Source organism: Benincasa hispida, chromosome 5 (genome assembly GCF_009727055.1).
Source record: "Benincasa hispida cultivar B227 chromosome 5, ASM972705v1, whole genome shotgun sequence".
In the NCBI taxonomy this organism is placed as follows: Eukaryota; Viridiplantae; Streptophyta; class Magnoliopsida; order Cucurbitales; family Cucurbitaceae; genus Benincasa; species Benincasa hispida.
In genome coordinates, this window is record NC_052353.1 from 8189467 (window position 1) to 8203613 (window position 14147).

General features: G+C 33.2%; 1 protein-coding gene across 6 annotated transcripts; it reads left to right on the forward strand.

The window, feature by feature from the left end:
• The first annotated feature begins 277 nt into the window (after positions 1-277).
• On the forward strand, positions 278-13711 carry LOC120077745. 6 transcript variants are annotated; one of them, XM_039031732.1, is made up of 7 exons: positions 278-540; positions 627-717; positions 805-1003; positions 1090-1165; positions 4151-4379; positions 4522-4623; positions 12626-13711. In XM_039031732.1, the coding sequence occupies exons 5-7, from the start codon at positions 4196-4198 to the stop codon at positions 13363-13365; spliced, it is 1026 nt and encodes a 341-aa protein (XP_038887660.1). In that variant the 5' UTR covers positions 278-540; positions 627-717; positions 805-1003; positions 1090-1165; positions 4151-4195; the 3' UTR covers positions 13366-13711. The 6 variants fall into 6 exon arrangements, with proteins under 6 accessions (XP_038887660.1, XP_038887659.1, XP_038887658.1 ...); XM_039031731.1 differs by having other exon boundaries at positions 660-717; XM_039031730.1 differs by having other exon boundaries at positions 278-717.
• Positions 13712-14147: the final 436 nt, after the last annotated feature.

Consider the following 14147-nt stretch of genomic DNA (forward strand, 5'->3'; position numbering starts at 1 on the left):
AAGTTTATTTTGAGAAAAATTAAGTAATTGAATATGATTTAAATACATATAAATAAATTTAGTATAAATATGGTTTATATTAAATGTCATGCATTATTGAAAAAGAAACAAACTATAATTTATATTGTATTTGATATAATACAAAAACTATAGGTTATGTATTATATTTAACATAACATATAGTTTAATATATATTATACGATAAGGTTGTTTTCATATAAACATATATATTAAATAATTTATTAAAAAAATGTTTTTGAAAAATTCATTTTTATTTAAAGAGTTTGCAGCCGCAGACCCCTCCCCCCAGTCTCTCTCTGACGTCTCTCCCTCCCTCACGCAATATCTCCCTTCCGCCAGCCGCCAGCCGCCAGCCTGCCGAGCGTCCGGCCGGCTCTCGCCCAGTCGCCCGTCGCTGGCGGGTCGCGTCGCCGCTTCTCTCTCTTCTGGGTTTTTCCGCTCTCTCTCTCTCTCACCGTGTGTTTTAGATCCGTGCGGCTGCCGGTCTCGTCCACCGTCGTCCATTGATCACTGCCGCAGGTTCGCCGTCGCTTCACGTCGCCGATTATTGGGTTCAATTTATTTAAGTTTTCTTGCTACCCATAGTTTGTTGGGTTTAATTTTAGATTTACCCACACTTTGTCGGTCTTAAATTCAAGGATTTTGAGAGTTCGGAGTGTTTCGGTGAGTTTTCCAGCAAGGTTGGGATCGACATTGGTGAGATTCCTTTGGGTTCTTGTTTAATCTTGAATACCCAATAATTTTGGCATGGATTTAATGTTATCCTTAATATCTGGATTTTAGATTTGAAATTTGGAAATGTTAGCGTGCTGTCCAGCGGATTCGAAGTGATTTCGACAAGTGTTGGTAACTCTTTAAGGTTTCCGTGGCCTCTTGGATTGTGTATTGAGGCTGTAATTTGGGTTCTATCCCCTAAATTTTGTGTTTAGTTTTTGGGACGTGCTGATTTTTTGAAGTAGTTCTGGAGCAAGTCACAAATTGGGTAAGTTATTTGGAGCCGTTTGAGGTAAATTTGTGATTTGGTACTAGTTTTTAAAGGTTTAATTTAATTTTTGGTTCATGCCTTAGGTTTTGATTCAAAGGTTGTGAAACTAGACAAGGGAGGTTTATTGCTTGCATAAAATTATCTGAGCTTAAATTCGAGGTAAGTAACTTTACTATTAAAATACCTTCGAGCCGGGCATCTCAGTTTAGATAATATTGCTTCGCTAAATAAGTTCTAGGAGCATGTTATGAGATGTTTGATATAGTTGGGCATGTTTATGTTGATGAGAAGATCGTTAGGACTTATGAGTATATGGTACGAAATCATGATGGTTGCCACGATTTACGACATTGGACCCATTGAAGATATGTTCCATGCTAGTTAAGTAGGTGATGATCTATTCCCTTATCATTATCATGATATGACTATGAGCCAACAAGTTCACTACCACGATATGATTGTGAGCCGATGGGACCATGTATGATTGTGCCTCTAAGTCACCAGTTATGTATGATAGGACATGATAGATTAATCACTTAGATGACCATCTATGATAAGTTAAATTATGCATGTCCCACTTATCTGGAAATTAAGATATAACAAAAGTAAAATTGCAAACTTGGTCCTTATGATTTGGAGAAAGTTAGCATTAGTCCCTATTGTTCGATAAAATCTTCATAACTAGTCCCTACCATAGGAATTATTATGAAATTTATGTTTAAATTCTAACTTTGAAAGCCATAAGGACTAAATTCTTAATTTTTCCATATCATAGGGATCAAATTTGTAATTTAATTTAGAACAAAACTAAGTAGGACTATGGAAAATAGCACGTGGAAGTTTTCATCTTACAAAACTAGTATCTTTTTTAAAAATTCATTCAAATAGTTCTTCTCGGTACATCTCGGGTGAGATCGACCACTGAGATTTAATTAAAAAAAATTAACTTTTTTAACTTATCGATTGTTTTAGACTTTCTCGGTGCATCTAGGGAGATTACACACCGAGATTGTACTAATTTTTCCAAATATTATGTAATTTTCCCAAATCTTATACCAAATCTTATATGTTTTCAAATTTTCTCCAAATTTGATTATCTTTATCAAATATTATATCAAATATTTATTTAATTTTTCAAAACTTTAGGTCAATTTCTGTTTCTACCATTATATGAATTTCTAAATTTCCAAATGAATTTACCAATTAGATTTTTTTAGATGGATGATTGCAGTTCGATTTTTAAATTTTGCGAAATATTAAAAAAAATTAAGGTAAGATATGGAAAATATATAAAATCTCGGATATGAGATCGATGATAATTTTTTTTAAAAAATTTAATCTTTCCCAAAAGTAAAAATGCAATCACTTGAGATCTATCTAAGAAAATTCATTTGGATAATTGGTAAATTCATTTGAAAATTAGAAATTGGGTTAAAGATGTGAAAAATTACATAAGATTTTGATATAATATTTGGTAAAGATAATTGAATTTGGAGAAAATTTGAAAATATATATAAGATTTAGTACAAGATTTGGGAAGATTACATAATATTTGAAAAATTAGTAGAATCTCGATGTAATTTGTCCCATATGTAAAGAGAAAGCCCAAAACAATTGATAAGTTAGGAAAATATTTTTTTAACTAAATCTCGGTGGTTGAGCTCGCCCAAGATGTATTGAGAAAAACTACATGAATGAGTTTTCAAAAGAGGTGCTAGTTTTGTGTAATGAAAACTTCAACATGTTATTTCTAACAATTTCCCTATGACCAAAGGAGATAGCCATATCTAACACCATTAGCATTAGTTCCCCGCACACAAAATAGCAAAGCTTCCGAACTTGCCAAGAAGTGGCATGCTCCAATAATACAGACTTCTGTAAGCTAACTCAAACACAGAAGAAAACTGGGGAAGGAATTCATTCTTTTCTTATCTTATCCAACATTTTAGATGGACCAAGGAGCAAAACGACTCAATTGCCCTAAATCTACGAGAGGAAAAGGCATCTCACCTAACTTTCAAGGAGAAAAGGCTTAAACCCCTCAAATATTCTTTTTGAAATTTTTTGAAATTCAAGAAATTGAAGGACAACTTAGACTCTTCCCCAAAGAGAGCTCTGACCTAGATGAGATTAAGAATGCCAACATATTATTTACATCAATGTACATGTTGTAATAGTCCTCCTCAAATTGGAGTATAAATGTTAATCAATCGAGATAGTGGTTGTCGTCACTTTGGTGTTGTGAGTTTGCCACTTCAGCTTTAGATTCTTTCTTTCGGACGTTTGGCATTGTGGTTGCCATCACCTATAATGCACCAACACCACACGTACCATCTGCCTTGTCCATTATTATTTTATTATTATTTTTTTATTTCAGACATGGCAAGACACACAGGGACACCTTAGAGATACGCCCAAGGACACATGAGCTGAATTAAAACTCACTAGCCCATCCCAACTTTTTAAGAACTTTTTTAGATTTTGTTTTGCCATGCCCGTCCACTGATTCTTTCTTTTATCTATTGTCTTTTTTTTTGAATTGTAGGGTTGTTATTTTGATGTTTAATAAATATTCCATAATATGTTTATATGCACATCATATATTTATTTTTGTAAAAAAAAAAAAAAGTATCCCCAACATATCATGTCCTACTTTTTTGGAAATTGACTTGTTGCCATGTTGGTGTAATGTCGTATTCGTGTTGTGTGTTAGTGACGGTGCTTCATAGCTTGTCACAGAGATGCTTGTGTGATGATTGAGGAGTCCCTTCTTAACCTACCTCATGGGGAGAAGTGTTGCTTTCTTTGATTTGTGGGGATGTGTGCTATTTTGTGGATTTATAGGTGAGCGGATTAGTAGGGTTTTTAGAGGTGTGGAGAGGGACCCTCTTGACATTTGGTATCTCATTTGGTTTCATGTTTTTTTTGTGAGCTTCAATTTCAAAGACCTTTTATAACTATTCTATAGGTGTAATCTTGCATAGCTGGAGTTCCATTTATAAGGGTGCTCCCTTCTTTATTTATTACCTTTTTCCCTTCACTTTGAAAGCAATCAAATTCATGTTTTTCTTGTGCATTTTCGGTGATCAACCCAGATGGAAATCAAATAATTTCTTTATATTTTTCTTATGTATCTCATTGTAGAGCTTGAATGATTTAGGAACGGCTTCCACCCTTCTAGATCCTAAAATGACACCAAAGACAAGTAGAGGTCCTAGAACTCAGAAGTCCAGAATTTCTTCAAGTGAGGGCCCAAATTGGGTTCTAATTGCTGGTGGTGCATTATTGAGCACCCTATCAATTCGCCTAGGTTACAAGCTAAAACAAGCATTTGACACTAGGCAGCTGAAGGATAGTGGCAGTTCTTTGCCAGGTCTCTCTCTCTCTCTCTCTCTCTCTCTCTCTTTCCTTCTCTTCTTCTTCTTCTTCTTAGACAGGTCTTGTTATTTATGAAAGATTGAAGAAAAATGCTGGGGTTGAAGCTTATTAACTTTTTTGAGTTATTCACTGCTCAGGAAATGTGAAGACTTCTGACAGAAGAAAGACTGCTGGATGCCGTTGCTCGAATGTATATTCATTTACACGAGATGATGAATGTTGCTTCAACTGTATGCCAGGTTGGTTTTCGTAATCTTTCACCTATAAGGCAAAAAATATAGTTTCGTGACTCAGTAAACTCAGTGTCCAGTAACCTTCTAAGCTAGTCATGTTGTTATGACAACGTCGGCATTTTTGGGTTTTACCTCCTATGTAGTATGGTTCTACTAATATGTTTCTTTGATCTTCTGCTGTTAACATGATCTGCATATTTCCCTTTTTTGTCAATTTAACTTTGGGGAGGAGAAAGTTGTGGGCGGTAGGAGGATCAGAAGTATGAGTTCTTGTTTCTCTTTAGGTGGTTTTCTTCTTTCATGAAAAGGGAGTTTGAGGCAGAGTTATTCCATGGGAGTTCAATAGATTTAGTGCATAGAGTTAGTTGCTTTCTATTAGATAAGTTAGGGCTTATCTGGTAGGTGATCTGGATCTGGTTCAAAAAATTTCAGATTGGCAAAATAAAATAAATTTAAGAAATAGGTGTTTGGGCATCATTTTTTGAAAACAGAATCTGGATTTGATAACTTAAACAGGCTGTATTTTGAAAACAGCTTTTGAGGTGTTCTCAAAATTTTCAGATTTGGAATCTATCATTTTTTAAAAAGCGAATCCCATCTAGCTTTGGATAGATTGCAGTTGAGAGGAAGATCCTTCTCCATGAGTCATCCAGGAAGGGGTTTTCTTCTTGACATAGCTTCTCTCTAGATTGGCCGATTGGGGGAAGGCTATTGTGAACGGTACAGTGCTACGATGCTAACTGTTGTTGTGGTGCCTTGCTTCGTCTGGAGTTTCTATTCACTAAATCACAACCTTTTTCTGTTCATCCTTCTGGAGCTCATGCCACAGAGATGCCTAGATTAGGATCCCACTGGACCTTCCCAGAGATATTGTGCCCTTCCCGGCACAAATGGTGACCAGTCCAGTTTGGATTTCTTTGTTCTTACCATGCTGCTTGGTGTTGGGGTTTCATCCTCCTACTTCGTTTGTCTTTAGGATATTTTTACCTTCTCTGATTCTCCACATAGTTTTTAGTTTTTAGTTTTCCCTTTTTAATTATCCAGACCGACAACTCCTTCCTTTCAAAGAAATAGGAAGGTACAGTTGTCAGTGGAGTTGTGAAGTTTGTTTGTGGCTTTGGATAGAGTCGTTGCTACCTATTTTTCTTCTGAGGATTCTTCTTTTCTTCTTTCTTTCCATTTCTTTCCCTCGTATTTTCCCTTTCATTCAATGGGCATTTGTTACTGGATTCAGTTTATGGCATGGGAATGAGAAAAAGGAAAAAACTTCTTAGATTTAATATTTGTGAGCCAATTGACTATTGAAAAAGAATATATGTGTGGGAGGGATTGTTTTGTCTCAATGGATATCGTAGTAGAGATTGTTGTGTCATGTGTGGGGGAAGATTTTAATTTTATAAGGTGGTCACATGTGAAATGAAGGGGAGGTAGAAGAACTTGTAGCATGAAAAGGTTTGATAGCACGAAAAGGTTTGATAAAATGATAGAACATGTGGAGTTCGAAGAAATTTGCTTCTCCGGTGGAAAATTCGCTTGATCAAGTTGGGGAAAGAGTCTGTTTACTTCTTGAATGAAAATTTACTAGGACGCAAGTATTGTATTAATATATTCAAGGACATGAGTAATTAGAAGAATCTATATTTTTACAAACCAGCAACCCATTGTTTTGATACAGGAAGTAGGAAGTTTAAATTTTCCTCCTAACATATACATGACTGAACAACAAAGAAATAATTGGGGTCGTGAATCAGTGCTGCACCAAGAAGAAACAGAAGTCAGATTTCCAGTTTCTGAAAGGTCGTAGGAATTGTTTTTGTTTTTTGTTTTTTTTTTTTTTGAGTATAACATGGGTGAAGGATTGGACATCTGATCTGAGGCAGAAGTTATGTCAATACTGTTTAGCCAAGCTCACTTTGATTGTAGGAATCGAGCTTAAAGTGAAGGAATGAAGTTTATGTTAAAAATAGGAGAGGTAGGAAAGTGATCCTAGAAAAATTGGAAAGGAAGCATCAGAGTCATCGTGTGAAAGGAAAGAAGAAACAAGAGGATTTATCAGCTAAAGAAAAATTGCAATAACGTAAGTGTAATAAGGAGTTTTTAAATTCGTGTTGAGAGGGGGAGATAGTTCCAGATGTATAAAATCAAATGGTTAAACGAATAAGATAAAATTTCTACATTTTTTTTAATATATATATATACACACCACCAGGGACGGATCTGTGAATGGGTTAGGAGGGCAGTGCCCCCTTCACATGATGTCGTTTTACAAATAAATATTATTTTTTATTACATATAAAAAATATTTATTTATGTACTGAATATATACTAATGCATGCTCCGTAAGACATCAAACGAGACCTCGCTTCAGGTGGAATTTTAGTAACCAGGCGACCATTAGGAGGCATTTTAATTTTTTTTATTTTAATTTTTAATTTTTAATTTTTTTTTTAAATTTTAACCAATTTTTGTTGCTTAGAATAAAAAAATAAAATTAACAAAATGCCTCTAACAGATTCGGACTCTGGTCGCCTGGGTACTAAACTCCCACCTCCACCACTATAGATATATATATACACACACTAGCTTAAAAAACTTCATTCATTCTTATTTTTTTCACATGAACACATGTTTATATACAAATATTTTTTAAATTTTCAGCTCGTTGGTAACTATTTGGTTATTGAATTTTAATTTTTGAAAATGAAGACATATAAACATCATTTTCACATATAAATTTTTTTACTTTGTTATTTACGTTACTCTACCATTATTTTAAAATTTCATTCACATCTATACAAGTTATTATTTGTTTTTAAAATTATGACTAATAAATATCTAAATTTTTAATTTTAATTTTAATAAGTCCCTTAAAAATGTCTAAAAAATATATGAACTTTCAATTTAGCATCTAAAAATTTCATAAAATATTAGAAATGCTTAAAAATTTAATCGTTGTACAAGACAAACAATTATTTTTATTTCTAATTGAACTTCACAATTTCAATTTTGTACCTAATAATTACATTATTTATTTTTTTTAAAATGTCTGGTATTACATATTAGACACACTAAACAAGATGCCGGTGATCTAATATATATTTTCTAAAGTTCAAGAACCATACATGACACAAATGTTGATGTTAATGGGCTAACATTTTAACCTTATATGAAGTTGTGCCCCATAACATGAAATTTTAGATTTACCACTGTCCGTATTCAGTTAGTTATGATAGTTCTGACGATATTATATGGTTTGAATATATATGGATGCATCTAAAATTATATTTAAATGAACTTGTGCCTCTTACATAAAATCTTGGATTTGCCACTGCACTATAGGTTTCCTACAAACGGACTTTTCTTCTACGTACCAATATACAAAGTTCCAACCCCATATTTAAAGAGAAGGGGATAGCCAGATTAAATCCAACTTGGTATTTAATTTGTTAAAAGTATTCTTGAATAAAGTCTTGGCAAGTATGTTTGTAATGTGCATTTTGGTAAGTATGTAGTTAAGAGAGATCTTGTTTTCAATTTTCTCTTTGGTTGTCACAATAAACCTCCAATGGTTCTTCTAAAGTGACTTTTAGTTATGATAGATGTTTTTGAATCACATTCCTTGAACTACAGCCTTCAATTTTGCTTCAACACTATTTCTAAACACAATCAATTGCTTTTAGTTCTCCTGGTGACCAAGTTTCGCAGAAAAAAAAAAAAAAAAAAAGAGGTATAATGTCAGTGTAATGGATCTTTTGTCAATTTTTGAGCTTGCCAAATCAACATTTGTGAAGTCAACATTTCTTTTCTTGGATTGTTTGAAGTACAACCCTTCTCTAGGAGTTTCTTTAAGTATTTGATGATCCTATAAACAACATTCATATTTTCTTTGATAGGATTGTTCATAAATTGACTCACAAAACTTACAACAGAACAGATATCAAGTCTAGTGTGAGTTCAACTTTCCAATGAGTCTTTTGATATTGTTCCTTGTTAACCAATGTTTTTTCTTTTCCTAAAATGTAGTTAGATCAATAGGGGTAATAGAGGGCTTACACTCTAGCATACATGTCTCCTTTTGAAGATCTAGGTTATATTTTCTATGAGATGCACAAGTCTTTCATTGAGTGAGCTAGTTCCATTCTTAGGAAGTATTTGACGTTGCCCAAATCTTTTATTTCAAACTCTTTGGCCAAAGTAACTTTAGGTATCCTATTTCTGCTTCATGATCTCCTGTGGGATAATGTCATCCACATTGAGAATAATAATCACCATTTTTCCTTTGCAGGAGTGTTTGGTACAACTTGTGATCAAATTAACATTGTAAGTATCCTTAGTTTTCACGACTTTTGAAAACTTGTTGAACCAGGCTTGAGGGGATTATTGTAGACTATCAGGTGCTTTTGGTGCCAAGTCTGGAATCTTAATCTTGGGGGGTTTAGGTAGTCTGGATTTAAGAAAATTGTGTTTGGACTGCAAGTTTCGGAAGTCTGGGTTTAAGAAAACCTGTGTTTGGGGTGTAGAATTCTTAAGTCTGGGAATGAAAGGCAGATTTATAAATCTTGAGTTTGTGAAATATTTTTTTGTTAGATTTTAGGATAGTTTAAATTTGTCATATTAATGATTTTAATATAGTTAAGTTAAAAAATAAACTAATTTTCATATTTTTGAAATATAATTTAAAATTTAAATTGTGTTAATTATATTTTTGTTATTTTAAATTGACTGACTTAAATATGTGAAAAAATTACTAATTTTTAAACACAATTTTTTGGGTAGTTTTTTCAAAATGACTGAAAATGAAATTATTCAATTTGTATATATCTAAGATCAAATTGAATATCATGCGTATATTTCTTTTGCGTTGAAGAAATTTAACTTGTAAATTAAATGTTTTTTGACTAATCTAAAATTAAATATTATTTACTATACTAATTTCAGTTTACTAGTTTATAATTCAAATTCGACTCAATTCAATTAAAAAAATTTAGTATTATATATATATATAGATTTGACAAAAATTATAATTTTCTTAATTCATTATTTTAATAATCTGATATTTTAATTTTACCGGAAAAATTAATAAATATATAACTATGATCAAATTGAATGTCATAGGTATATTTCTTTTGCGTTGAAGAAATTTAATTTGTAAATTAAATGTTTTTTGATATGACTAATCTAAAATTAAATATTATTTATTTTAGTTTACTAGTTTATAATTTAAATTCGACGCAATTCAATTAAAAAATTAAGAATATATATATTTTAATTTTGAAATAGAGATTTGACTAAAATTATAATTTTATTTAATTATTGTTTTAATAATTTGATATTTTAATTTGACTGGGTTTTGAAATAAAATTTCATAGACTTTCCTCTTTTAACTAATTAGAAATGATTGATTTTCTTATCATAATATGCTAACTTATTTGAAATATAAATAAACTTGTATTTTAATCTTAAATTAAATTATTGAAAAATTATACATGTTTTTTTTAATTGAACTACATTTTTTATTCCTAAAGTTAGTTATAAAAAAAATCCTAAAGTTTGAGTTTTAATTTTTATTTGGCCGTTGAGTTGTAAACATCCAACAATATGGTCTTTTATGTTTAAAAAATGATTCTAATTCTTCGACTTATTAAATTGACTAACTGAAAAAATGAAAATGTTATTAAATTAAATTAACCAAAAACATTATTTTCACATTGGGTAGATCATATTGATAAAAAAATGAATGGTAGTTTTCAAGCCCAAGAGAATTATTTAATATGATATTTTATTTTAAACAAAGAATGAAAGAGAGAGGATTAAAAAAAAAAAATCTAATAATAATAATAATTTTAAAAAGCTCCAAAAGAAAAAAGAATGAAAAGAAAGAGAGTGTATTTTAAAAAATTATTATCGTAATGAAAATAAATAAATAAAAAAGGGGTAGCCTATGAATTTGAATAGTGTTTACAATTCAAACCCATGGCAAAGTTTGTAGGAAGCCAAGACTTCTTAGACCCTTTGCCCCAAACAAGGATTGGGCATACCTATTCGAAGCCCAACCCTTGAAACAAGCACCCCTAAAAAAATTTATTATTATTATTATTATTATTTTTTGTTGATTCCACACCTGTAGGTACATCCATGTAGCTTCTTCTTGCATGTCTGTGTTGAGAAAGGTATTTTTTTTTGGTCTAATAGTATTTAATTTTACTACAGGGGCAAAGGTTTTTTGGTAATCAATATTGTAGGATTGAGTGAATCCTTTTGCAACCAATCTTGCTTTAAGTTTATCTATCTCTTCACTGACTTTATATCTAATGGTGAAAATCCATTTGCATCCTACTATTTTCTTCTCTAGGAGTAGGTTTGTTATTTCCCATGCAATGTTCTTTTCCAAAGCATTTGGAGAGATGTACAACCAAGGGGGTATCTTGCTGGAGCTTGTCATGGGTATTTAGGCATAGGTGACCTAGTTCCTGCAGTAAACAATTGCATCTTTTCGGGTATTTTCCCATCCATGGCATGGTACAAATCTTCTCCTTGTATACTTGTAGACAGAGATCTTGCGAGGAATTTGGAAGAATATACCCCATCCTTCTCCAAGTTTCAGACCCACATATCCCAATTTTCACTGAGGGCAGCATGTGATAATGGCTCTGATAATCTAACCCACTCTTCTGTTTCATTGTCTGTTGGCTTTCTTCTTGGCCAAATGTTCCAAGACGCCGAGAGTTTTGGAAAATCTGCTATGCATGTCTTTAAAGAGATCTCATAAATTGAAGGGAAAATGTATAGAGCTTCATTTTCCATTCATTTGTCTGGCCATAGCAGGGTGGATCTCTCCTGCCCTCCTTGCAACTAATGTTTTTGAAGACTGACTTCTTGATTCTAATTTCTATCATGTATTTTCATGGGCCCTTTGCAGATGATAGGGATGTTGAACCCGGTTTAAGGTCAAACTGTTTGGTGCTGTATTTCTTAGCTATTACCTTCCTTCAAGGTGCAATTTTTCCTTTTTGGAGTGTCCAAATCCATTTTAACAGCAAAGACACGTTTTTATGTTTGAGGCCAAAGATCCCGAGACCTTTTTCTTCAATTGGGAGCTTTACCTTTTCCCATTTGAGAAGGTGCAACCCCCTATTTCTCTGTTGCACGAGAAGGTTAAATTCCTTGTTCAACAAGACCTTCACGAAAGAGTAAATACCTTGGACTGTGTTTCGACTTCGAGGAAATCAAGTTGCATGATAAGGTTGCAGTGTTGTATAGTATCCGTTGTAGGAGTGTGGCGAGAGATCTTGACCATCTTTTTGAAAGTTGTGTAGTACGCATTTTTGGGTTTGGAGTTGCTCTCTTTGCGTGTGATTTTCATTTAGCTTGGCCTAGAGATACTTATTCCTTGGTTAAGGGGATGGAATCTCTTAGGTCTCATTTTACTTTATTGGAGCCTCTTTTTTTTTTTGGTTTGGGGTTTATTTTTGTACGTTCCATATACCTTTTTATTCTTTTTCTCAATGAACGTTTGGTTTTTCATTTGTTTTAGAACAAGCTAGGGGAAGTTAGAAGACACTTGGAGCAGATTGTTTAACTATTGAACCCTTGTGAATTCCAGGAACCTGTAAAATAATTAGTCTGTTCTATTCACTTGAACTATTGGGTAAAGGAGAACTTCAAATGATTGATAAAGGTTAGTGCGTTAAGAGAGATTAGTGTGTTAAAGAAATAGATCATTTAGAGAGATGAGTGTGTTAGGGAGACATTCCAGATAAGCCAATTCTCATTTCCAAAGGATGTATTATTGGGAAACTGGTAGGCATTGAATTGATCGTCACTAGAATCACTCAATATTGCACGTGTCTAACTTTTGCCTTGATGACTAATGTTTCCATAGATGAAGACTCCCTTTTGGCTGGTTCAACTTGTGATCTTTAAGCTGGTGGTTGAATAATTTCTGTAGCTTTTGGTTCTATTTATACTCGATCTTGTTTTTGTTCTCATGATGGTGTTGCATCTGCAGGGACTCAACGTACGACAGATTTGAAGTGCCCACCTACCGATCAAACGGTGGTTGCATCTGAGAGCGCTCTTCCTTTGGTCATGGTTCCTACTTCTGAGTTTAATAAGGAGAACGGTATTATTTGGGCATCATCTCCTGACCGGCTCGAGTTGCCTGCAAAGCAATTTCACCATTCGAATTGCTCAGACTCACCTTGTGTCTCAGATTCTGGTTCCGATATCTTCAGCAAGCGTGAAGTGATTCATAAGTTGAGGCACCAATTGAAAAGGAGAGATGATATGATACTCGAAATGCAAGATCAAATTGTTCACCTGCAAAATTCTCTTAATACTCAAGTGGCCCATTCCTCTCATTTACAGTCACAACTTGATGCAGCAAACCAAGACTTGTTTGATTCAGAGAGGGAGATTCAGAGGCTCAGAAAAGCAATTGCAGATCACTGTTTGGGGCAGGTGGGGCCCAACGACAAGTCACCTTCGACTGTAAGAAGTTGGTCGAGTGAGACGAGAAACGGTCATGCAAATGGTTATATGGATGTTAATTGCAATTTTGAGGTACCTGAGAAAGGAAGAGATGGGGAGAGAATTGAGATGTTGAAAAAAGAGGTAGGGGACTTAAAGGATGTGATAGAAGGAAAAGAATATTTATTGCAAAGTTATAGGGAGCAGAAGACAGAACTTTCTTTGAAGATTAAGGAATTGCAGCAGAGATTAGATTCTCAACTACCCAATATTTTGTAGAATCATTTCAGATTTTGTATATTCTTTGCTTGTCCCAATTTCAAATTATGATCTCAGTTTTTATTGAGCACCATCTTCTCTCACCTCCTATTTCAGTTAGTTAGTATAGGTTAGATGTTTGATGCATTGTGTTTCAATGGAGTGCAAATTTAAGCAATGAGTGATATATTTGGGGTTGAAAGGACAGAAAGGTGTCTGCCATGCCTATATCTCACTAGATGTAGTTGGCCACCTCCTCTTGCAGAAATGTATGTTTAATTGATTTATCTCATTTTGAAAAGTTCTCCCATCCCAAGTTAGTTCCAAGAGTTGGAGGTTTGGTTTTTAATGAAGAATTTTGGATCTAGAAATGCTTGTTACCAATGAGGAATTATTAGCAAAATATCTCAGCTGAAAGATGGTTACTTTCAATTCTTAATTTACCTTATTGGTATTTTATCTTTGAATATTTATAAAGGCATTATTCCAATTAGGTCTATCTTCTATTGGGTTGGCAAAATACAAGATGTTTATTCTTTGTTTTCCTCAAGAGTTCGCTCAAGTTCATGAAAGCAAAACTAAAGAATGTGTTTGATATGATACACTTGTTTTCTTTAATGGTTTTTAATACTTTTTTGAACAATTTTGATTATGAAAGCTCTCTAACAAATTTAATTATTGAAAAAAAAGACAATTTCCGTTCTCATGCACTAAAAATAGTTAATGACACAATCTTGAATCTGTCAACTATATTGCAGTCACGCCAAAGATACTTTTCCAACGTCAATAGTATTTATAAGAAA